We start from the raw sequence: 20,974 nt of genomic DNA on the forward strand, positions 1-20,974 counted from the left end.
GAAACCACGAGTCCCAGCCCCCATTTTCTAATAACCCCCAGGAAACCCACTCCTCCCGAAAGCCGAGAAGAGAACCCCCAGGGGGGTCGCAGCCGCTCCAGCCCCTGTTCTACTCAACCAGGGACCCCACTTTCCCGGTCCCTCCCGAGGGCCCAAGAGAGGGACAGAAACCCGAGGTGCAGGGCTCCCCCGGCCCCCATTCTAACCCCAGACCCCCCACTCCCTCCCCGAGGGCCAGGAGAGGGGGAACCCAGGGGTCGCGCTCCCAAGCCCCTTTGTTTACTATTTCAAACCCCAACGACCCCTCCCGTTCCCCTCCCCGAAGGGGGCCCCCAGAGAGAAGAAAAACCCCCCCAAGGGTCCCCCCCGGCGGGCTCCCCAGCCCCATTCTAACCACCAGGGGGAACCCCTTCCTCCCTGAGCAGATGAGGAACCAGGGGCGTCGGCGGCCCCTCCCCTCTTTTTTCCAACTTTGAAACCCCGCCCCACCTCTCTCCCCATAGGCCAGAGCATGACAAACCAGGGTCGCAGGCTCCGTCTTGTCTAACTAGCGCGCACCCATTCCCTCCACCGAGCCAGAGAGAGAACCCAGGGGTCGCAGCCCCTACCCCCACTCTAACCACCAGACCCCACTACCCTCCCGGAGCCAGGGAGAGAACCCAGGAGTCCCAGCCCCACCCCACCCCCGCTCTAACCACCAGACCCCACTTCCCTCCCCGAGCCAGAGAGAGAACCCAGGAGTCCTAGCCCCAACCTCTGCTCTAACGATCAGACCCCACTCCCCTCTCGGAGCTAGGTTGAGAACCCAGGAGTCCCAGCTCCTCCCCCACCCCAACCACTCTCCTCCCAGAGCCAGGGAGTCCTGGCTCCCAGCTCCGCCCTGAGACCCAGGCCCTTGGTGGCAGTGTCAGGGCTGGGAATCTGGGGGGGGATGCTCCTATATCACTCAGCACAGGATACAGCACGAACCCCTCCCAGCCTCCCCCCACAGACTGACCCCCAGTACTCCACATATTGATCCCCCCAGACCCAGTGCCCCACAGATTAACCCCTAGCCCCCCACAGACTCCCATCCCCAACTCTCCCCAGACTGACACCCTCCGCTCCTCCTCCCCACCTGAGCCCCCCCAGCCCACTCTACTCGGTGTGAGGAACAGAACAGGTTAGGGTTAGGGTGTGGGGGGTGTCAGTGCCGGGGGTATTTGGTGTGGGGAGGGGATTACACAAATGAGGGGTTGGGAGCTGCATGGGGGGCATGAGGGTGGGGGGTGTAAGGGGCTGTGGGGTGCAGGAGGAGGCTGTGGGGGGACACTAATCAGAGTGAAGGTGGGAGGAGAGGGAGGGAGGCTATGGGGTGGCCAGAGTATTCCATGCAGGGCTGTGGGTTGGGGGCTGTGGCTGCAAGTGATGAGGAGGGTCATAGAGTCTGTAACAGGTGGGGGGATGGGAAAGGATTGAGGGTCTGGAGGGATTGGGGGGGCTGTGTGGGGAAGGGAAACTGTGCAAGTCAGTGTGGGAGTCCCTGCTGCCCCCAGCTGGGGGTATGGGCCCGCTGTGTGTGTGTTGGGGAGGGGCTGTCTGTCTGGGTTCAGGGGTACCAATGGGGGGACTCCTCAGGAGGGGGGCTGCATATCTGGGTCAAGGCAGAGAAGTTGGGGGTCTGTGCTCTGGGGAGAGATCAAGAAGCAGTGTTGTGGTGCATCTCCCAGACGACTCCATGAATCCCTGCCATGCCTGCCAGCACTCACTGTTTCCCCCCAGACCCTGCCCCATGGTGGGGTAGGGGGATGCCGAGTTCTCTTTCTGCTCCCTACCGTGGAGAGAGAGCGCAGACGGGGCATCCACTTCTGTTGGCTGTTGTCCACCAAGGAGAATCGGCGCAGCATGCGGAGCTCCATGGTGGGGGGCTGGAGACCCTGAGGCAGGGAGGGGGTCAATGGTAGAGTCCAGCTGTGGCCAGGGTCCCTGCCACACAGGGAGACTTATGAGAGGTCCCTGTGTGGCCTTACATCTGGCTATTCTCCAGCTGCCCCACCCAAGGTGGCTGCATCTCAGCGCTGGGCAAGCCATCCCTGTGCAGTGTTATGTGTGGCTGTTTCCCAACTGCCCCTGAGGTGACTGCACATCAGTGCTGGGCGAGCATCCCCAGAGCTGCTTGGATCAGATCTCGCTCCTCCTGCAAACGCTGCTTCTGCTTTCTGCTCGCATTTGGGAACCACAGCAGGAAGCAGCTGGGGTTTGCCAGATCCCATCGGCGCTAAATCTGTGGGCTGAATTCTGAGCTAAGGGTGAGCTGGGTGCAGGTTGGCATGGCTGTGCTCATGGCACTGAAATTCCCTTGTGCACACTAGCTCACAAGTCTCATGCCAGCGCCTCCCTGCCACACACGCTGGCCTGGGCCCGGTGCACCTACATCAGGGATGGGCAAACTTTTTGGCCTGGGGGCCACATCTGGGAATAGAAATTGCATGGTGGGCCATGAATGCTAACAAAATTGGAGTTGGGGAGAGGGCTCTGGTTGGGAGTATGGGCCAGAAATGAGGAGTTCAGGGTGCAGGAGGGGTCTCCGGACTGGGGTGGAAGGGTATGGGGAGCGGAGTAATGGCTCCAGCTGGGGGTGCGGGCTCTGGGATGGGAGTTTGGGGTATAGGAGGGTGCTCTGGGCTGGAACCAAGGGGTTCGGAGGGTATGAGGGGGATCAGAGCTGGGGCAGGAGGTCAGGGCACAGGGGGAGGCTCAGGGCAGCACTTACCTCAAGCGGCTCCCAGAAGCAGTGGCATGTCCCTCTCTGGCTCCTATGTGGAGGTGCAGCCAGGCGGCTCTGCACGCTGTCCCATCCGCAGGCACCACCCCTGCAGCTTCCATTGGCAGCAGTTCCTGGCCAGTGGGAGCTGCAGGTACAGCACTTGGGGCAGGGGCAGCATGCAGAGCATAGCCAGAGGGGGGCCATGCTATTGCTTCCAGGAGTCGCATGGAATGGCCCCCGACCCTGCTCCCTGCTTGGAGCAGGGCAAGCCCCAGACCCTGCTCCCCAGCAGGAACTGCAGGGCCAGATTAAAACAGCTGGCAGGCTGGATCTGGCCCACAGGCTGTAGTTTGCCCACCCCTGACCTACATCCTCCTGGGCACACTCACCTGCGCCCAGTGCATGAGGCTACTCTGCCCCCACCATGCCCATCTCTCCTTGCCTTTTGCACTAGGACGCCATTTATGCTTGCCACAACTGTCCTCTTTATCAGTAGTCCAGCACCACTGCCTACATAGATGGCTCGCCTGGCACTGAGATGCAGCTACCTCTGGGGCAGGGCACCCAGGGAACAGCAACAAATAATTCCACACACAGATGGCTCGCCCACAGGTGAGATGCAGCCACCCCTGGGGTGGGGCAGCTGAGGAAGAGCCGCCCAGGGACGCCACACTGAGGCCAGCCTTGACTGCATGGGGAGTGCACCCCGTGCAGCCCACCCGCTGTTCTGGAGGTTTCCTACCCACCTCCCTGCCCAGCCCGAGGCTGCGAGATCACCGCCAGGGCAGCCCCAGCTGGACTGAGACTCGCCAAGCAGGGCAGCAGGTTTCAGAGAGCAGGGGTGGGGTAGTAGCACTGGGGCTCTGCCAGGTATGTCCGTGGGCCCGGCTGGTCTGTCCCACTGTCATGTGCACAGTGCCCCTCCGCGCCAAGCTTAGAGATGGAGCAAGACTGGGGGGTCAGAGAGCAACATCCCCTAGCACAGGCTGGGGCTGGATTGAAGCTGGTGCCCCCTGGAGGGGAAAGGTCCCATGCCCAGTCCCTGCCCCACAAGCCCGCTGGTTGTCAGATTCGCAGTTGGGAGCTGGCTCCGTCACCTCTAATGTAGTCTATGGCTGTACTGGTGCCATCATGTCCCACAGAGCTTCAGCTTTCATGGAATGCTAAAGGTTCTGGCCTTAGTGGTTGGGATAGAGGCTGCCTGGGTCTGCGGAGAGCCTGTGCCTGTCACTGGGAGAAGGGGGAGCTGCCTGCATGTGACCAACCCTGCAACACTGCCTGGGTCTGCTGAGAGCCTGAGCCTATCACTAGGTGGGGAGGGGGAGGGGAAGCTGGCCTGCCCCTCCATGATCTCCAAAGTCCAGTGTCCCTGACATTCACTGTTTCCCTCTTGGTGATCTTGGCGGCAGAGGGCAGGGAGGGAAATGCAGAAGGAAGAGACAGGCCGAGGGGGAAGTGCAAGTGGGAGGGTGGGAAAGGAGAGAGCAAAAAAAAAAGGCTGTGTTGGGAAGGGGGCGGGGACAAGGGATTTCCCTCCCCACCTGCTGCCTGCTGGGAAGGCAGATGGGCTGATAGCTGGGCTGGCGCTTTCCCAGGAGGCTGGGGGAGAAAGGACCCCCATGCAGGAGTCAGAGAGGGGCTGAGAGTCCGTGAGTGACCAATACACATAGGGATGGGGACTCAGCCCCTCCAGCAGGGGGCAGCACACAGAGCTCGGCTCATCCCCTGTAAAGGGGGGCAGTGGTCACAGGCACACACACAGGTGCCAGCTGCACAGACGTGGGGCAGAGGGAAACCCCAGTCCCAGGGAGTGGGGCCCCATGTGGCCCAGGGAGGCAAGAAGAAGCTGCGTCAGGAGCCAGAGTGGCTCTGGCAAGCATCTGGGAGCAGGGCCAATGGGGGAGTGTACAAGTGTACATGCAGATGGACAGCCAGCTTCATGTGGGCATGGATGGAGACAGGCGGAGGAGGGCGTGCATGTGGGGAAGGACGGATGGATGGAGGGGAAGAGGATGTGTGTGGGCAGGGGAAGGGGTGGGTGTGGGGAAGAATGGAGGGTGCAAGTGAGGGGCAGATGGGGGGAGGGGTGGGTGCATGTGGGGCAGTATAGATTGGTGGGAGGATAGCAGAAGTGTGGAGGGGAGCAGATGGAGGGATCATAGACCCATAGTAATGTGGGGCTGGAAAGGACCTGGAGAGGACATCCAGCCCAGCCTGGGCTTTGTCTGACCTCCTGTGCCAGGGCCCCCTGCTGAGGTCCCCGTGTCCACCCCATGGCACCTGCCATACTCCTTGCATGCAATGTGCAACCTAAGCCGGCCTCGCGGCACCGCCGCCCTTTGCACCTCGTCCTACTGAGAAGCCTGGCTGCCCCTCTGCACAACATGCCAGAGCCGGTGTCTCAGCTCCAGCCTCCCAGCTCCAGGTTTCAGTCTCTCCTCCTTGCCCAGGGGTCCAGACCTTTCCTCCTTTGTTGCTTTCCTTGGGGCTTTGCCAGCAGCTGCTTCACCCCCCTTGCACAGGGCCCAGAACCGGACCCAGGATGCCAACTCAGGCCTCCTCAGCGCGGCTGCAGGGCCGCTCCTGTCTGGCTCCCAGGCCCCTGCTGACCCAGCCAGGACGGCCGCTGGCTTGGCACTAGTATTATTCTGGTGACATCTCGTTTGTGACCCACTCTCCACCCAGCTCCTTCTCTGGCAGACTCTCCTAGACTGGCAGCACCAGCTGGGGTCTGGGCAGTGGTTCCCCCCTCAGATCAGGGTGTAAAATCCCGCCCGAGTAAGGCAGCTGCACCAGCCTAACCCCAGGGCAGACAGCACCCAGACGACCCCAGGGTGCCTCCCAGGGATGTCGCTGCCTCTCTCAGGGAGGTGATGCGTAGCTCTCCGCTTGGCGCAGCAGCACCAGGCAGCAATTTGTCGATCTGCTTTAGCCTTGTATTTTCCATGTGAAATTCTATCCCCCAAAGCACTCGTGCCCCGCCTGGCTGGGTACTGTCTGCAAACGCTACAAACTGCCATTAGCCCAGGCCTGATCCTGGCAGGCCCCTTGCTGCCAACCGACACGACCCCCTGGGAATGGGCACCTGCCCCCTAGCAGACTCGGCTAGGCTGCATGGCCCTGCTTTGCTCAGGAGGTCACATGGGGCAATATCAACAGCCTCACTGAAGGGGAGATAGCTCATGTCAACCGCTCCCCTTGCCCCAAGGCTGGGCCCTATCGGAGGAGAGTGGGTCAGGGATGTGATTTGTTCTGGACAAATCCATGTGTCCCGAACAGCCACGTCTCACCGCCCCACCTGCTAAGGGCCAATGGGAGCGTCCATTCTCTCCCCCAGGCTGGTCTAGGAGCTCCTGGGTTGTCCCTATGCACAGACAGATGAAATGTTTCCCTTTTCCAGGCCTCTGGGGTCTCTCCTGTCCCAAACCAGTTCGCAAAGGTGGAGTGGGTGCATGGGGAGGGGCGGGTGCATGGATGGTGGGGGCGCATGAGGGGGCAGTTGGATGGATAGGGCGCATGGGGAGACGCGGGTGGATGATGGAGAGGGTGGGTGGGAGGGTGGATGGAGGGGCATGTGCAGGAGGGGAGCGAAGGGCTGCATGGGAAGGAGATCAGCCAGGCACTGCCCTGACGGACAGCCAGAGCCCCTGGGGCAGATGGTGCAAATGGGTACAGGTGGCAGCCCAAGCGAGCGGGGAGTGAGCCAGGAAGTGACAGAGCGGGAAGGCTCCCACTGAACAAGCGCTCCGGGATCCCTCGGACCCAGGTGGTGTCTCCGCCCCCAGGGGACTCTGCAATTGGCGCTGCCCAGCCCATGGGACCCAGGCATCTGGGGCACTGGTGGGATCCCCCCAGACCCCCCTACCTGTGGGGGCTCAGAGCCCGTGTCCGGGGATCCAGGGGGCTCCAGCGTGAGGCCTGGGGGCTCTGGCAGAGCTGTGACTCTGCACTGCCTCGGGCCACCCAGCGCAGGAAGCTGGAACCCGCAGGTTAAACCACATTGTCGTGCTGCTGAAAGGGGAAGTCGAGTTGCTGAGCGGTTCCTCCTGGGCTGCCTGCAGGGAGTGGCCCTGGGCACAACACAGGGCTGGGGGCAACAGACAGCATCAGGACACAGCACCGAGCTTTCCAGCCCCACCCTGGGGCCGGGTCGAGGCTGGTGTCCCTAGAGGGAAAGCCCCCCTCCTCCCTAGCAGCCAGCCAGTCCCCCCAGTTAGAACACCAATGGGTGCTGAGGGTTGGGATTGAAGGGCACCAGCAGGGCTGGCGGGGGAGGGAGTCTGGGACGGCAGGGGGCTGCAGGTTGGGATTGAGGGGCACATGCAGGGCTGGGTGCGGGGGGAAGCTGGGACAGCGGGGAGCTGTAGGTCCCCCGTCGTCCTCCCCACAGTAGCCGTGGGGACAGGAATTGCCCCCACCCCCTCCCCAATGCTGCTGGGTCCCACTTCCTGTTTGCAGGCCGCTGGGGCTGAAGAGCCGGGAGCCTGATTTAGCCTCCAGCTCACACTCACTTCCTGAGCATGGGGCCGAGCTGGGCCCAGCCTCAGAGCGCTGGGGGGAAGGGATCACTCTGCTGGACTAGAGGTGGATGGAGCAGAGGAGAATCCCCCTCTGCTGCCGGCGGGACAGGGTGCAGGACACACAGCAATGCAGCTCGTATCCCAGCCAGCAGAAGGCAGTGAGGTGTGTGTGTACACAGCCCACTCTCCAACAGGGGGCAGTGCGGTACACCCCCAGCCAAGGCAGTGTCTCACAGCCCCCTCAGTCAGCGCCCACTAACCAGTTCCCCCTAGCAGAGCTGCCCTGGCAGGATGCAGTTGCCATGGGGCAGGAGCAGAGCCCTTGGCTTTGTGGTACCCTGTGGGGTCAGGGCTGTGGGGTAGACAGCACACACACACACACACACACACACGGCCATTGAGGACTGGACATACAAAAGGCTGATTATGAGGGGACGGGGGAGCCAGGAGCCGGCACTTGCCGGCCTGACACAGGCGCTGGCCCCGGGCCAGGGAAAGCCAGAGTTGAGCACAGGGGGCTGGGCAGAAGGCCAGACTTCCTCACCTGGGAGGCAGCACAGGATGAGGCAGGGGCTTCCCCACTAGGGAGCACCAGCTCTTTTCGGGTGGGGGGCGGGGCAAACTCCCTAGAGAGGAAAGGCCCTCTGCCACATTCCCTACCCCAAGCCAGCCAGCCCCCCGCCATGGGCCAGATGGGAGCCAGTGCCCTCTAGAGGGGAAGACCCTGTGCCTCATTTCCTGCCCCCTCAGCCAGCCAGCCAGCCCCCCATCATGGGGCTGGATGGGAGCTGGCACCCCCTAGACCCCATTTCCACATCACAGAGCCCCCTGCAGACAAGCCCATCCCATGCCAATTAGCAAACCCACTTTTATTACATTGCCTAAGAAAACAGCAAAAACCATCCACATCTGGCCAGGGAACAGCTCCTGTGCCCTAGAGCACCCCCTGCTGGGCCAAGCTGGGGGGCTGGGAGCTCCGCCCACAGCCAGTGCTCCCTACTGTGCCCCCACTGAGCCAATGATTCACCCCCAAGGGGCACGAGGTCCTGGCTGAGGTGCAGGCAGCACTACGTAGCCTATCTGGCCTGAGGGGAGCTGGCAGATTCACCCGCCTCTGGCCCTGGGCTGACTCGGCCCTGAGATGGGGCACGTGAACTCACAGCTAGTCACCCCGGCTCAGAATATTGTTAACAGCCCCCCAGGCCGATTCCAGACAGAGCAGGGCCAGGAGGGAGGGAGACCCAGAGACCATCAGCGGGGGCGGCCGAGTGTCTCAGCCAAGCCCTGAGACATGAGCCTGGAGACTGCGATGTCGACGGCCCTGGGGAGTGAGAGAGCACAAATTAGCACTGAGCGTGCCCCAGATCGCTGCGTCTCTGAGCTATGCAGGCCAGCTGTGGGCTGCACCATGGCGACAGCAGCCATCCTCTGCCCTGCCCCACAGCACCCCTAGTGTTGCGCCAGGTAATTACCGGAGCTGGCTGCGCAGATCCTCCCGTTGGCCCCGCAGCACCTCCAGCAGTGGATCCTCCTCGAATTCAGTGCCATCTGATTCTGGGGTGACAGAGAGAGCCCAGCTCACACCCCAGCCAGGTCCCCCCATATCCCACCTGCTCCCACTCACACCCCAGCCAGGTCCCCCCAAATCCCACTTGCGCCCACTCATACCCCTACCCCACCCAGACCCCAGCAAGATCCCCCACCCCCAAGATCCCATCCAGTTCCCCCCAGCCCCCACCTCCACTGAACCCTGGCTAGATCCCTCCCTAGCCCTGCTCAGAGCCCCTCTCCTCCCAGCCTGAAATAAGAACTCCCACTTCCTGCTACTCCTCACTGAGCCCCCCCACCAGCCCTCTCTTCCCTACCCAGGCTGCCAGCCATCCTCTGCACCCCCTCACCCTCCGCCTCCTCTAGCAGCTGAACTGCCAGCTGCAGCAGCTGTGGGTGCTGGGAACCAGGGGCTGGGAGCTTCTCTGCTGCACTCTGCTCTGGAGGGGAGACTGCTCCCTCCCCTGACTGGCATCCCCTGGTGGGAGAGTGGGATGCTGGGGGGGAGAACAGCCTCTCAGAGATCACCTGAGAAAGAGAGAGATATGGGAGGTCACTTGCCCTGCTGTCTGCACCCCCAGCCCACAGCACTATCATGTTCCCACAGCCTGTGCCCACAGCCAGCACCTCAAACCCACTCTCTTACCCTGTCAGTGCCCCTGCCTCATCCTTCTCTGCTGGGAGGTCAGGTGCTGCCCATGCATTCCTGCCCCCCACAGTGCCCCTTGCTGGGAGAGGAGCTCCCTCCACAGCCTGCACCCCCACCCCACTCCCCACAGCCAGGCTCTCTCTGGGTACTGCACCTGCCCTAGGACACTGTGGATGGATGATTCCCGCTTCCTGCCTCTCCTGCTCCAGCTGGGGGTTGCCTCTGGCTCCATGGCAGCTCTGCCTCGCCATGGCTGAGGCTTGGAAGGCCGCTCAGTCTCTTTAGGCATGTGCTGTGCCACACCCACTGCCCAGGCTCCCCGCCGAGCATCCCGGGAGCCGTGCCGCTCCGCCGGTCCTGCTGCCCGCCGAGCATCCCGGGAGCTGTGCCGCTCCGCCGGTCCTGCTGCCTGCCGAGCATCCCGGGAGCTGTGCCGCTCCGCCGGTCCTGCTGCCTGCCGAGCATCCTGGGAGCTGTGCCGCTCCGCCGGTCCTGCTGCCCGCCAAGCATCCTGGGAGCCAGGCCATTCCACCGGTCCCGCTGCTCGCCGAGCATCCTGGCAGATGGGCCGCTCCCTCGATCCCGCTGCTCGCTGAGCATCCTGGGAACTGGGCTGCTCCACCGGTCTTGCTGTCCACTGAGCATCCTGGGAGCTGGGCCACTTCGCTGGTCCCACTGCTTGCTGAGCATCCTGGGAGCCATGTCGCTCCACCTGTCCCACTGCCCGCCGAGCAGCCTGCAAGACAGGTTGCTCAGATGGTCCTGCTGCCCACTGAGCATTCTGGGAGCCAAGCCACTCCACTGGTTCTGCTGCCCGCTGAACATCCTGGGAGCCGGGCCACTCCGCTGGCCCCACTGCCCACCGAGCATCCTGCGAAACGGGCCACTCAGATGGTCCTGCTGCCCACTGAGCATCCTGGGAGACCGGCTGCTCTGCCGGTCCCGCTCCCCACCGAGCACCCTGGGAGACAGGCTGCTCCGATGGTCCTGCTGCCCGCCGAGCATCCTGGGAGATGGGCTGCTCTGCCGGTCCCGCTCCCCACCGAGCATGCGGGGAGACGGGCTGCTCTGCCAGTCCCGCTCCCCACCGAGCATCCTGGGAGACGGGCTGCTCCGATGGTCCTGCTGCCCGCCGAGCATCCTGGGAGATGGGCTGCTCTGCCAGTCCCGCTCCCCGCTGAGAATCCTGGGAGGCGGGATGTTCCGCTGGTCCCATTCCCTGCCGAGCATCCTTGGAGCTCCACCTCTCTGCAGCTCCTCCTCCATCTCCCTCAGGCTGTGGTGTGCTGGAGGGGGTGGCAGCAGATGCCAGCTGCCCCAGGACTTGGACAGCTATGGGGTTCTGCCCCACAGCTGGCTTAGCACTCAGGAAGGGCACCTCCAGGGGCTGCTTCATCTCTTGGCGAAGAGCAGAGGGTCCTGGTGCCCACTCCAGGCCAGATCTGACTTCTGGCTGGGCAGCAGGTGTTGGGAACGCAGCATCATCTCCGCTCCTCCATGCCACTGCACCTGGCAGCAGCCCAACACCAGGATGTGCCATGCACGCCCCATGGCCCTGCAGGAATAAGGGGAGAGGTGTGCCAATGAAGGGGCATTGCCTGCAATATCCTCGAATAACATTAAGTATCGCCAGAGCTTGCTGCATTAAAAACACAAACGTTTGTGCGTCACCACGGGATCGATTTCGCTAGGAGACCCATCTGATGGAACCCTGGCAAATGCTACGAGCTCAAGGCGCTCTCCAAACCAACGGGCCAGCCAACCCCAGCTTGGGGTTGGTTTAGTTGGGAATTGGTCCTGCTTTGAGCAGGGGGTTGGACTAGATACCTCCTGAGGTCCCTTCCAACCCTGATATTCTATTCTTCTATGATTGGGGGTCCCTAGGAGATGCTCAGGTGATGGGGAAGGCATCCTCCAGAGCAACCCGAAGGGAAACCCGCTGTCGGCTGCTCACCTGCAACAGGAAGCCCAGCCCAAGGGCCCAAGCTGGACGAGAGAGGGACTCACAGACTGATGGGGTTGCTTGTGCGGAGCTAAGAGTTGCTACAGATTCCTAGATCCCAAGGCCAGAAGGGAACGTAGTGATCACCCAGTCTGGCCCTCTGTGTAACACAACCCGAGACCTGCCCTGAAGAATTCCTCGAGCTATGTGGCAACAGGGGAATTTTCTGTCATATTTTTATGACGATGATGTGTGCCTCAGTTTCCCCTATATGATGCATTGTTACCCAGTGGGAGGATAGGAAGAAACAGGAACACTCTTAATGTTTTCTCTGAATACTGTGTGTGTCTCAGCTTCCCCTATATTGGGGTGGGCAAACTATGGCCCGTGACCAGCTTGTTACACTTTTTAGTCCGGCCCTTGAGCTCCCACCAGGGAGCAGGAGCTTGCCCCTTTCCGCGCATGGCTCCCGGAAGCAGCAGCATGTCCCCCAAGGGGGCTCCACATGCTTCCCCGCCTCAAGTGCCAGCTCTGCAGCAATCATTGGCCACAAGAGCGGTGCCTACAGATGGGGCAGCATACAGAGCTACCTGGCTGGTGCTGCACCTCCGCATAGGAACTGGAGAAGGGATGTGCCGCTGCTTCTGGGAGCTGGTTGAGATAAGCACCACCTGGAGCCTGCACACCACACCACCTCCCACGGCTTAACCCCCTGTCCAAGCCCTGATCCCCCTCCTGCCCTCCAAACCCCAGTCCCAGCCCAGAGCCCCTCTACACCCCAAACCGCTCATCCCCAGCCCAGAGCCTCCTCCCATATTCCGAACCCCTTTGCTCCACCCCCAACCCCCTCCTGCACCCCAAGCCCTTCATCCCTGGCCCCACCCCAGAGCCCGCACTCTCGACCAGACCCCTCACCCCCAATTTCATGAGCATTCATGACCTGCCCTACAATTTTCATACCCAGATGTGGCCCTCAGGCCAAAACGTTTGCCCACCCCTGCCCTATATACTACTCAAGTATCTAGGTGGTGGGATAAGGGGGTGTGATCTTTGCAGAGACCCCTAGAGGGCAAGTGTGACTGCTGGTGGGCTGCAGAGAACAGCCCACACGCTGTATCCTGGCAACTGATGGCCAGGCCCCCTCCTCTGCAAGAACCAGCCCGAGGTGCTGGTGCAAGACCAGGGGACCTGCTGGCCCGGGAAAGAGACAAAGGAAGGAGAGGGGGCAATGGGCAGCTGAAAGGATCAGTCTCCTGGTTTGGGACTGGGGGTGGGGCAGTAGAGCCCAGGGCTCTGCCCCACCCCGCCCCCCAGATGGACTCGATTGAAACAACATTCCTGATTTCTGTGCTAACAAGAACTGTCACACACTGGCTGAGTCCCTGTGACTGCGGAGTGGGGGTGCAGGGCCCTTTGTGGGGGCGGGGTTTGAGGGTCCCCAGGTGTCCCTTCCAGGTGGACTTGCTGCAGGGAGCTCACAGGGTGAACAGGGGGCTGAACGCTCTGAGATCAGCCCCAGGAAGTGCCGAAGCTGAAGATGCTTCTTGCTCTGGTGGAAGGGCCCCTGCAGGGAGACATGTTACACAAGAGTCTGGGCTGACCCTCATACAGATCAGTTCCAGAGCACCCAAACTGTGACTCCATGACAGTGCAAAAGGCTTGTTTGCTGTCAGAGTGGGCTGGGAGAGGAGACAAAGGTATGAAGGGAGGCCAGGTCCTTCGAAAGGACTGGCCAAGGCAGGCCCTGTATCAATGAAAAAGCCTAGAAGACAATGGCAAGAGGTCAGCAGGCCATGGCTGCGCCCCAGAGCGGGATTTCCCCACCTCTCCACAGGGAGCGGAGCAGAGACCTAGCTGGAGGACAGGCAAAGTGTGAGGTGGGGCGAATAAAGCCTTGGCTGCTGGAGGGGTCTGGGGCTCTCCCTGGGACCTGACCAAGTCAGTTGGATGTTCAGACAGACAGGGGTGGAATGTGAGGTTCATTACAATGTGCCTGGGCTTGGGGTTTGTCATGGAGTCACCGGGCAATGCTCTGGAACTACTCCCTATGAAGCCAGTCAGCGCTCTGGGGGAGCCTCCTCTCTCTGAGCAGACTGTCTCCAGGGCAAGATGCTCACACAGCTTTGACCTTCCTGGGTCTGACCTCGGAGCATTCAGCATCCCCTTCCACACCGTGCACTTCCTGCAGCAAGTCCACCTGGGCGGGGCTCCTGCGGAAGCCAGAGGGTCCTGCACCCCAACTTCACAGTCAGATGTGACTCTCAGCCAGTCGGTAAAACAGGTTTATTAGTCGACAGGAACACAGCATAGAACAGAGCTTGTTGGCACAGAAATCGGTGACTTTCAGCCAAGTCCATCTTGAGGGAGGGAAGCCCACAGTCAGGGCTCTGGTCCTCCGCCTGTGCCCCAAGCCAGCCCAGACGAGACTGATTTCCAGCTGCCTGGTCCCTGCCCTGCCCATTGCTCCTCCTCCAGCCTTTGTCTCGCTTCCAGGACCAATGTCCCCCTCCTGGATCACTACAGCATCCATATAGGCAGCTAGATCACCCCCTACAAGTCACACACCCTTATTCCCACCACCTAGACATTGCTGCAGTACACAGGGAAACTGAGGCGCACACAGCATTCATGCAGAACAGTAAGACTCACATATAACATAACAAGGGAAAATTCCCACTTTGTCACAGGGTTGACCTGGCTATGTTTGAACCCTAAGCTCTCTGCACCTGCCTAAGGCCTCCCTAGGCTGCAGCTAGGTGTATGGTGCATCGCAGGGGCTCCTCCCAGGGACAGTTCTAAGGTGGGAGCCCTGATCCTATGCACCCATGACAAGCAGGTGTTTAGAAAAACCTCCCACCTTGATCTAAAAGTTGCTGGTGACAGCAAATGCCCCCACTCCTTGGGAAATCCTTCCAGTGGTTACTTTCTCTCACCGTACGCCTCATTTCCAGGCTGACCTGGTCTAGCTTCACCTTCCAGCCCTTGCGTGATGGCAGAGCCCAGGATGTCACATTCCTCCCCCACGTAGACACTCACAGACTGGGATAAGTCACCCCTTCACCGTCCCTTCATTAAGCTATAGACTCAGGCTGCAGCTATGCTACAAAATGACGTTGATCTAACTTACATTGGCACATGGCTGCTGCAGTTACTGAACAGCACCTGTGTGCCCACGTAAGCCGGCTACCTTGCATCGCCCTACCTCTAGTGCAGACCAGGGCTCAGGGACGACACTTCCGCGGCTAAGTCAACCCCACACAGCTTATGTCGACCTAACCGAGTAGTGCAGCCCAGACTTCCATCTGCCGTTCTCGGGCGGGTTTTCTCTAGTCCCCCTCCAATTTATTCTCATCCTCGAGCAGTAGGCACAGAAGTGGATGATGATGTCCGGCGCATGGGCTACGGGCTGGACAGTGCTGCGGCAGGGCGGTTGCTGGGAATACAGCGCACAGGGGAGCTGACCAGAGGACTCTGAGCAGTTTGTGTTTAGGAAAGGCAACAATGGTATGATGCCCTGTCATACATAAGGGCTCACCCGGGAGCGTTACTGGTGCAAGTACTGGTGGAGGGTGCTCTGAGTGGATTACATAGAGACAGTAGGGTGACCTATGATGAAGCGGGGGGATTTTCTTAGTGTCTTGCATGAATGCTGTCTGTGGCTCAGTTCCTCTGTGTGCTGTGTGTTTAACGAAGTGGTGGGAGGGAGTTTGTTGCTGGAGAAAAGCAGGTGTCACCTCTCCTGGCAGTCAGGACCCCGACAACTGCCTGGAGATTGGGTACCCTAGTGACTGGTAGATCCCCCCAGCTTGGCAGTCAGCCGATTCTGGCCCGTGAAAGGACAATGGGCTGAGGAGAGAGGATCCCTGCGGCTGGGTTCCAGCCAGGGGGCTGCTGGGCTGGGGACAAAGAGCAGCCTGAGCCCAGCAGGACTGAGACTGGCCAGGCTCAAGAGCCCTGAGAACTGCCTGTGCTGGATTCAGATGCTCAATAAACCCTCTTGTGTTACGTTGGCTGGGAGTCACTGCAGGGTAGAGATCAGGGTTGCATTGCTCTCTCTGAGTGTGGAGGCCCTGGGGTCCAGCATGCGTGGACTCCTTGAGGGGGCTCACGGCGAGGCATGGATGAAAGGTGCAGGTCCAGGAGGCGCTGAAGCGCAGGGCTTAACCCCCAGAGAGTGTGAGGACCCACGAGAAGGGCTGTCATGCTGAGAGGAGCTCCTCCCAGGGAACTTACAGAGCCGAGAGCACACGGGGCATGACAATCCGTGACATGACCCCAGGGTAGATTGAATTGCCCAGCACTGTGAGGCAGGGCGGGCTGGGAACAGCTCCACAGATGGCTGTGCCCCCATGATCCCTGCTGGGAGAGGAAGGTCTCCCAGAATCATACCCCCAATCACTCCTGGGCTCATACCGTCCTTGGGCCCCAGGCCAGCTGAGTCCTCCAGTCCAGCAGGGGCAGCGACCTGTCAGCCTGGCTTGCCTGCTCCATCTTCCGACGCAGGCGCCACTGGAACAGGATGTCATCCTCTGGCCGAATGGAAGAGGAGCATTGTGGGATATGGGCAGGAGGCCAGCAGGCAGGGGGTAGGGGCTCTGGAGGAAGATAAAGAGTGTCAAGGGAGGAACAAAAGACAGGGAATAACCCGCTCTGGGCCCAGATGGGAGCTGGTGCCCCCTGGAGGGGAAAGGCTCTGTGTTCCATTCTTCCCTCCTTGAGCCAGCTAGTCCCCACCCTGGGGCCAGATGGGAGCTGGTGCCCCCTAGAGGGGAAAGGCCCAGTCCCTCGGTTCCTACCTGGGGAGGGCTCCGGCAGGGAGAGGTGAAAGGGGCTGGGAAGTGCCTGGTCTGAGTCCGCGGTGCTGGATGGAGGTGTGGCGTGCAGCCCCTCAGAACTGACGGGGATGGCGCTGCTCAGAGAGGACTCACTGCAGGAACAGCAGGCAAGTTTAGAGGGGACAGAGGGTTTGTCCGTTGGAGGGCATCCTGCCTCTCCCCAGTGTGCAGAAGGGGGGATACCCAGTGTAGGTGCCATGGCGGGGGATGTTGCGGGGGGGGAGATGTGTACACAGCAGAGAAGGGGCTGCCATGGGGTGGGGGGGGGGGGGGGGAATACCCAGTGCAGAGTGTGTGTGTCAGGACAGTACCTTCTCAGCAGCAGCTGGGTGGCTCTCTCCTGCAGGCTGTGGCTGTCGGGGTCAGGCGAGTCCAGCGGGGAGGTGTCTGAGGGGGCTCCCTGGAAGAGAGCAAACGTACAGTGCAGGGAACAGCCCCACGATCAGGCCCCAGGGGGCTGGTAGCACCAGGAACTGTCCCCCACAAAGCCAGCCAGGGGACATGGTCCCCTGCGGCCCAAGAGAGGGGCTGGGCAGAGTCTCGGGCATGGGGTGGGATCCCCAGAGTGGACAGAGAGGGGCTGGGCAGGGTCTTGTGAGGGAATCCCCAGAGCAGATAGAGAAGGCCTGGTCAGGGTCCTGGGGATGGGGTAGGATCCCCAGAGTAGATAGAGAGGGGCTGGGCAGGGACCAGGAGGCAGAGGGATCCCTGGAGTGGAGAGAGACGGGCTGGGCAGGGTCCCAGGGGCATCCCAGAGCCAGCCTGCCCCTCTCCCTAGCTATGTAGCTGCCCGGTGCCCCCCAGCTCTGCCCCCCTGCAAGTGACTTACTGACCATGGGGCGCAGCGGGGAACTGACAAGCACCCATCCTGGCCTGGCCTCTTCCAGCTTGGCACAGTCTGTAAGGAGATGGCCCAGTTAAAGCAGAGGCCAGGGAACCACCAAGTCCCCACCCAAAGGGATCTCAAGCAGGGGAGGGGTAGGGACCCCTTAGTCTAAGTGCCCTCCCCTAAGCAGGGACCCTGAGCTAGGGAGTGCGGGATTCCTGCCCAGCAAGGGAGGGTACCTGGCTTTGTCCCCCCTTTCAGGGTGGAGCTGTCAGAGGGAGGTGCTGGCTCCAACCACCAGAACTCCCTGGCTGTGGAGATGGGGGGCACCTGGCGCTGGCTGCGGCTGCTTGGCTGCCCATGGCGGAAACGCTCTATGTACCTGCAGGGAAAGGAGATGGTGTTAATGGTCACCCTCCCAGCCCAGAGCCAGGCCTAAAACCAAGAGTCCTGGCTCCCAATCCTCCCCCCTGCCCGCCCCTGCTCTAACCACTAGACACCACTCCACTCCCAGACCTGGGATAGAACTCAGGAGTCCTGGCTCCCAGCCCCTACACTCCGCTTTAATGATCAAACCCCACTGCCCTGGGAGCAGCTCACTTGGCAATGATGGACTCCCCATCCTGGGCTGAGGCAGCCCCTGGGCCCCCTAGCCTCAAGGCTGGCGTCTCCTGGGGGGTGCTAGGGGAGCTGTGCTCGGTTGAGGGCCACGATTCGGGGAAGGGGTTGGTGGAGTCCGAGTCCAGAGCTGTCCCCCGGCAGCTGGGATCCTGCAGGAAGCTGAGGTCTGGGGGGCTGGAGGCTGTGGGCTCAGGGGGTCGCTGTCGGTGCGGGGCGAGGGCAGGGACACCGGTCTGCAGGCGGGCCGGGCTCAGGGTCTGGGAAGAAATAGAGAAAGCTCAGGGGTGCGATGCGGGCCAGCCTAGCAGAAACTGCACCCCCATCTCTCCCACAATGCAGCCCCCACAAACCTCCACAGCCCAACCCGGTTTCCCCATAGCCACCCCTGCCTGACCCAGCTCCCCCCCTGCAGCCCCCTAATGCAACACAGTTCCTCTCTGCATCACTCCCTCAGCCCAAACCAGTTTCCCCCAAACACAGGCTTTCCCAGCACCCCCAATGCCTCCCTGCAGTCCCCACCCCGACCCAGCTTCCCCCTAAACTCCACAACACAGCATGACCCCGCTTCCCCACCCAGCCCCCCAATGCCTTCCAACACCGGACCATGCACTGGTGCTGTGGGCCGGACAGGCAGGTAGGTGAGGGGTGGTAGTGGCTCCGGGCTGGGCTCTTCATGGCGAAGGGGCTCCCCTGGACAGAGAACAGAGCCGTGCTGCAGGCAAAAGGGGAATTAGCAGGGCTCAGGGCAGCCATCCCCCCCAGTCAACCCCACCCCTGGAACCAGACAGCATCACCCCCCCGTTCTCTCCACAGCCCAGGACCACACACCATCGCCGCCTCCAGTCCCACACACACCCGGGGACCAGATGGCATCACACTCCAGTCCCCTCAGTCCCCAACAGCATCGCCGCCCCCCACTGACAGCCTTGCCCCCCATTCCCAGGGACCAGACAGCATCACCCCCCCAGCATCACTGCCCCAGTCCCCCCCACACCCCGGGACCAGACAGCAGTGCCCCCCCCAGCAGCGCCCCCGTCCCCTCCCCCATAGCATCGCCCCTCCATTCCCCGGGACCAGACAGCAGCGCCCCCCGCAGCATCCCCGCCCGTCCCCCCGACACCCCGGGACCAGACCGCAGTGCCCCCTCCCCGGCCTGAGCACGGTGGGACGCAGCCATCTCTGCTGGACGCCGCGGGGGGGACACAAGGGGCCGCGCGCCCCAGGGGGACCGGGGATGGAGGTTGAGGAGGCGGGAGGACCCAGGGGCGGGGCCCGATCTCGGGGGGACCGTACCCGGACTCCATCCTTCCTGGCCCCTGAGGTGCAGGCCCGCGGGGGTATTGGGAACCCAGGCGTCCGGGCTCCCCCCTCTGTCCCAGCAACTTCCAGGACGCACGACCCTCCCCCAACCGAACTTGCCGCCTAGGGCCTCACCCAGCAACAGCCGCCAGGCATGACGGGTAAAGCCGGCGGCGGCAGAACTGGGCGTGTATCCCATAATGCACCACGCTGTCCGGGATTTCCCCCCCGCCGCTCAAAATGGCCGCCCAGGCGTCTTTGGGCAGGTCCTGACTACCGCTCCCATGAGGCACAGCGCCACTTGACTACGCTCCCATGGTGCCCCGCGCCTTTTTAACGAGCTCTATAAGATCGCGGGCGCTGGGGAAATGCTTTGACTACAACTACCGTGAGTCATTTCACCACCGACTACAACTCCCATGGGGCAGCACAGCTTGGCACCAGCAACTCCATAAAAAGGGTCGTGGGTGTGTCTGTGCTTCCCATGACTACATAGTTGATGTTTCAGAATAGCAGCCATGTTAGTCTGAATCCCCAGAAAGAACAGGAGTACGTGGGGCACTTTAGAGACTAACAAATTTATTTGAGCAAAAGCTTTCTATAGGCTGCAGCCCACTTCTGCGGCTGCATGGGCTGGAACGAACAGCAAGACGCTACATATACACATACAGAGAACATGAAAAGGTGGAAGTAGCCATACCAACTGTAAGAGGTCAATCCATTGAGACAAACTATTATCAGCAGGAGGAAAAAAAAAACTTTTAAAGTGATAAGCAAGATAGCCCATTTCAGACATTTGACAACAAGGTGTGAGGATACTTACCATGGGGGAAATAGCTTCCATTTGTGTAATGACCCAGCTACTCCTAGTCTCTAGTCAAGCCCAAATTAATGTTACTTAGTTTGCATATTAATTCAAGTTTCAGCAGTTGCCACCTTTCAGTCTGTTACTGAGTGACCAGAGAGGTTGAAGTGTTCTACTGGTTTTTGAATGTTATGATTCCTGCTGTCAGATATGTGTCAATTTATTCTTTTTCATAGAGACTGTCCGGTTTGGCCAATGTACATGGCAGAGGGAGTTGGCATTGGGCTTTATTGCAAGGATAGGTTCCTGAGTCAGGGTTTTTGTTGTATGGTGTGTGGTTGCTGATGAGTATTTGCTTCAGGTTGGGGGGTTGTCTGTAAGCGAGGACTGTTCGGTCTGTCTCCCAAGATCTGTAACAGTGAGGGATCATCTTTCAGGATAGATTGTAGATCTTTGATGATGCGCTGGAGAGGTTTTAATTGGGGGTTGTAGGTGATGGCTAGTTGCATTCTGTTATTTTCTATGTTGGGCCTGTCCTGTAGTAGGTGACTTCTGGGTACTCTTCTGGCTCTGTCAATCTGTTTTTTTCACTTCAGCAGGTGGGTATCATAGTTTTAAGAATGCTTGATAGAGATCTTGTAGGTGTTTGTCTCTGTCTGCTATACTTACCTACATGCCTCCAGCTTCCATCCAGGACACACCATACGATCCATTGTCTACGGCCAAGCTCTAAGATACAACCGCATTTGCTCCATTGCCTCAGACAGAGACAAACACTTGCAAGATCTCAAGAGACAGACCAGTCCTCACTTACAGACAGCCAGCCAACCTGAAGCAAATACTCACCAACAACCACACAACAAAAACCCTAACCCAGGAACCTATCCTTGCAATAAAGCCCACTGCTAACTCAGTCCACATATCTATTCAAGTGACACCATCATAGGACCTAATCACATCAGCCACGCCATCAGGGGCTCTTTCACCTGCATATCATTCACTCTCAGTAACAGACTTAAAGGTGTCAATTTTGCAACAGAAAAGCTTCAAAAACAAACTTCAGTGAGAAACTGCTGAACTTGAATTAATATGCAAACTAGATAATATTAATTTAGGCTTGAATAGAGCTTGGGAGTGGCTGGGTCATGACACAAATTGAATCTGTTTCCCCATGGTAGGTATC

General features: G+C 60.5%; 2 protein-coding genes across 3 annotated transcripts in view; both read right to left on the reverse strand.

Annotated features, from left to right (window-relative positions):
• LOC116839066 (rho GTPase-activating protein 33) overlaps positions 1-6,693 on the reverse strand; it is a 49,363-nt gene extending 42,670 nt beyond the window's left edge. The window contains exons 1-2 of the mRNA XM_075071157.1: positions 6,612-6,693; positions 1,815-1,916 (exon numbers count right to left, since the gene is read on the reverse strand). Coding sequence (XP_074927258.1) covers positions 1,815-1,898 — 84 coding nt within the window. The 5' untranslated portion in view covers positions 1,899-1,916; positions 6,612-6,693. The remainder of the gene's footprint in view (positions 1-1,814; positions 1,917-6,611) is intronic.
• A 1,416-nt stretch (positions 6,694-8,109) lies between these two features.
• On the reverse strand, positions 8,110-19,230 carry PROSER3 (proline and serine rich 3). 2 transcript variants are annotated; one of them, XM_075071149.1, is made up of 12 exons: positions 18,981-19,115; positions 18,291-18,399; positions 17,667-17,944; positions 17,306-17,448; positions 17,074-17,138; positions 16,552-16,640; positions 16,202-16,332; positions 15,819-16,000; positions 9,618-11,018; positions 9,165-9,342; positions 8,739-8,820; positions 8,110-8,587 (listed from the first exon to the last, which is right to left on the reverse strand). In XM_075071149.1, exons 1-12 carry the CDS (start codon positions 18,989-18,991, stop codon positions 8,518-8,520), a joined length of 2,739 nt encoding a protein of 912 aa, XP_074927250.1. In that variant the 5' UTR covers positions 18,992-19,115; the 3' UTR covers positions 8,110-8,517. The 2 variants fall into 2 exon arrangements, with proteins under 2 accessions (XP_074927250.1, XP_074927251.1); XM_075071150.1 differs by lacking the exons at positions 18,291-18,399; positions 18,981-19,115 and adding an exon at positions 19,122-19,230.
• Positions 19,231-20,974: the final 1,744 nt, after the last annotated feature.

Source organism: Chelonoidis abingdonii, chromosome 11 (assembly GCF_003597395.2).
Source record: "Chelonoidis abingdonii isolate Lonesome George chromosome 11, CheloAbing_2.0, whole genome shotgun sequence".
In the NCBI taxonomy this organism is placed as follows: Eukaryota; Metazoa; Chordata; order Testudines; family Testudinidae; genus Chelonoidis; species Chelonoidis abingdonii.

Excerpts from the sequence above, each read along its gene's own strand:
- PROSER3 (XM_075071149.1), bottom strand. Across the intron at positions 17,945-18,290 it reads GCCCACAGCACCAGTGCATG|ACCCTGAGCCCGGCCCGCCT; the intron begins GTCCGGTGTTGG and ends ATTTCTTCCCAG. Across the intron at positions 11,019-15,818 it reads TGGCCTGGGGCCCAAGGACG|GGCCATGGGGCGTGCATGGC; the intron begins GTATGAGCCCAG and ends TTATTCCTGCAG.